Here is a 2750-nt window from a genome sequence, read left to right as displayed (position 1 = left end):
ATACGGCCCGATTTTTAAGTTGACTTTGTAGCAGAGATTGTTCGATAGCGCTGATTTGAACATTCATTATGAGGATTTCTGATTCGATCTTTTGCAAAGCTTGCTTCAACCTCAGCATTGGAGCTGTAATTATTCCATAAACCATAAGGAAAATGAATTTAAAAGCGATGCAGAAAATAGATTTCAAATAATCTGTCAATATGGAAATCAATCAGCGTTGTCATAACGTATACAGTCAGCCTTTTCCGCCCACCAAATGATAGTGTCTTCACTTGGAACTTCGAGGCTATCAGTTCATTGTGATCGCAATGAATATCTAGTACCAGTTATAGTCGGTCAGTGATGTCTCATAGGAATGGATAAACAAATATTAAAACCACTAAACACTAATCGATATAAAAAGCAGAATTTTTGTCACTTAAAGCTAGATATTTACGATGGAAGAAGGATTAGATTACCTCCATCGCTATTCTGGAGGCTTTTCTCGTCAATTTGTTGCTTAATATGTTCCAGTTCATCACTAACACGTTGCAGCTTTTGGGTACGCTCCGAAATACCGCTACTGATTTCCCTGTTCAAGTAAACAACTTTTTACGTAAAGTTAAAGCTGATTTTTTGATAACTTACAGAACTCTATAAGGTATAAGCATTACTTGTATTTTTGCTTTGCTTCAATCATCCTCTCTTTAGCAAGGCAAAACTTTATCAATATAGGTTCCAGTTGGATGTTGAAGTGCTTCTCCCTGTAAAGAAAGTTTTGATGTACGAAGAAATTCTTAAAATGATATAATGCATGGACGGATTTCCACCTGTTAGCAATTCTTTCCATTATTTTATCAAGCTCATTTGAAATTCTCTTCAAATGCGGTTCTGTTGTACTTAGCAATTCCGCCACTGTTTTCTGCAAAGACCGTATTCGTTCCAGATGCATTCGCCAGTTCTAAAAATTTTTATATACGCAGGTTAAATAATAAATGATTCATTTTCTCCTCATTCCATTACATATGTATATATGTGTCCGTTGTCGTTGAAGTTTCGGTGTTTGTTTGCATTTTTTTCTTCAAGTACCCATTGGGTAGTTTTACTATCATTACTTTGCAAATGGATCTTTTGGAAGAATTAAAAGTAATCGATATGTTTAAGATCAAACTTATGGCATACCTTTGCATCCTGCTCGAAAGTAACTTTAAGACGTGGTGCTACTCGTTCAACTTCAATTTTCCAAGAGTCCACATCTGTATCACTGTGAAGAATACGGTCCAAAGGCTGTTGCTGAAATTTTACATCATAGTTAAATCTAACAGAAAAGAAATATCACAAAAAAAGGAAAAAAGTATTGATGAGTGCTATCTTTTAAAGTGAAGTTTGATGAAATATTACATTTTTGCCACCAGTAATTCTTGAAGATGGCATTGCTTTCAGATCCATTACAATTTCATTATCATCATCGTCAGCATCATCAATTTGTCCGTTCTCATCAAACTGAAATTTCTTGCAACTACTCAGTAATTGACATCTGTCTGAGCAAATTTAAACTTCACTCAAATGTATTATATTTAAATGGAACGACGAATGATATGTTAACTGGAAACTAATTTAAATTAGATGTAGTGGGAACATTTGAAGATGGGTTTTTTACCTCTTCAGCAGTAATTTCAGCTTGATCAACAGCCTTATCCGCTTCCTCATCATCTTCTGGCACTGGATACGCTCTGTAATAAGGTTTGACCCGAGAAATAACCAATCTAGAATTTTTCCAACATAATTGAGTTTATTCATTAATTTTCGGCTATAGAGGTTTCTAAATGAATTGACTAAACAAATCGATCAGACCAAAATATTACTTGATCCAAGAAAAGTGCCGGGCAATAAGTGCTAAATCAGCGAGTTTGTTCAGCACATACAAACATTGCTCACCAGCGCCAGTTTTTAATTCATTTGGTGCAAAAGTAATAGGAACATCCTTGCTTTGTAATGCGTTCAGAATACTTGAAATCGTCCCATTCGGATCATCAAACTACAATATCATTAGTATTAACTAAAGCATTAGGAACATTGTTAACAACAATTTGAGGATAAAAACCTCTTGGGGAAGTGTGAATGCCGAATCGATAGCTTTCTGGATGAGCCATGCAGATAATGTAGTGAAGATAAAGAATTGCTCACCAATATTTGTACTTTTCACAAAATATTCTCTGCAAATGAACCAACTAACCGAAATCAGTTGTCAACTTCGGAGTCTCAAGTTCCAAATAATTTAACAAAAAATGTTGGCAGTAATTTCTGCTTAATTGATGGCAAGTAGTAAATAGCAATTAGGTAGCTATATTTTTTTAGGTTGCATCAGCAACAATGTGACATCACAAATTTTAACTTCTATACCAGATACAATAATTTTCACTTCATTTTTAAAAGTTCACTTTTACTACTCCTCACATGTTGCTATCTAAATCGTATCGAAAATTCTATTCCATCAAAATTATCTTTTCTTGAACGATTAAAGCATCTAATTAGTACATAATTATAGAATGGGAAGAATTTTACCTAGAAACAGTCCTGTAGGTTGGAGCCAAATTTGTATAATCCTCTTCATAGTTTAACAATTTAAGCTTATCATTTAGCTCATCACTAAGGACATACAGTTCATATTGTTGAGCAGGACTTCGATCATTTCCATCTTGTTCATTCTCCTTTTCCTCTCCATCTTCTTTTCCTTCCATTTATGAACAAAAAAAAAAAAAAAAATAAAA

The 2750-nt window shown here is 33.9% G+C and overlaps 1 protein-coding gene across 1 annotated transcript in view; it reads right to left on the bottom strand.

The window, feature by feature from the left end:
• The window catches only part of LOAG_14339 (huntingtin-interacting protein-1 protein interactor), a gene marked incomplete at its 5' end in the record, with an annotated part of 3517 nt that extends 797 nt beyond the window's left edge, over positions 1-2720 (bottom strand). Inside the window, 8 exons of the mRNA XM_020448795.1 lie at positions 459-571; positions 654-940; positions 1162-1272; positions 1381-1482; positions 1640-1712; positions 1845-2017; positions 2084-2195; positions 2545-2720. Of these exons, the coding sequence (XP_020301087.1) occupies positions 459-571; positions 654-940; positions 1162-1272; positions 1381-1482; positions 1640-1712; positions 1845-2017; positions 2084-2195; positions 2545-2720 (1147 nt within the window). The remainder of the gene's footprint in view (positions 1-458; positions 572-653; positions 941-1161; positions 1273-1380; positions 1483-1639; positions 1713-1844; positions 2018-2083; positions 2196-2544) is intronic.
• Between the last annotated feature and the right edge of the window lie 30 nt (positions 2721-2750).

This window comes from Loa loa (genome assembly GCF_000183805.2).
Source record: "Loa loa unplaced genomic scaffold supercont3.30, whole genome shotgun sequence".
Taxonomy (NCBI): Eukaryota; Metazoa; Nematoda; class Chromadorea; order Rhabditida; family Onchocercidae; genus Loa; species Loa loa.
Note: the sequence above shows the minus strand (reverse complement) of the source record. Positions and strands in the feature narration are given on the sequence as shown.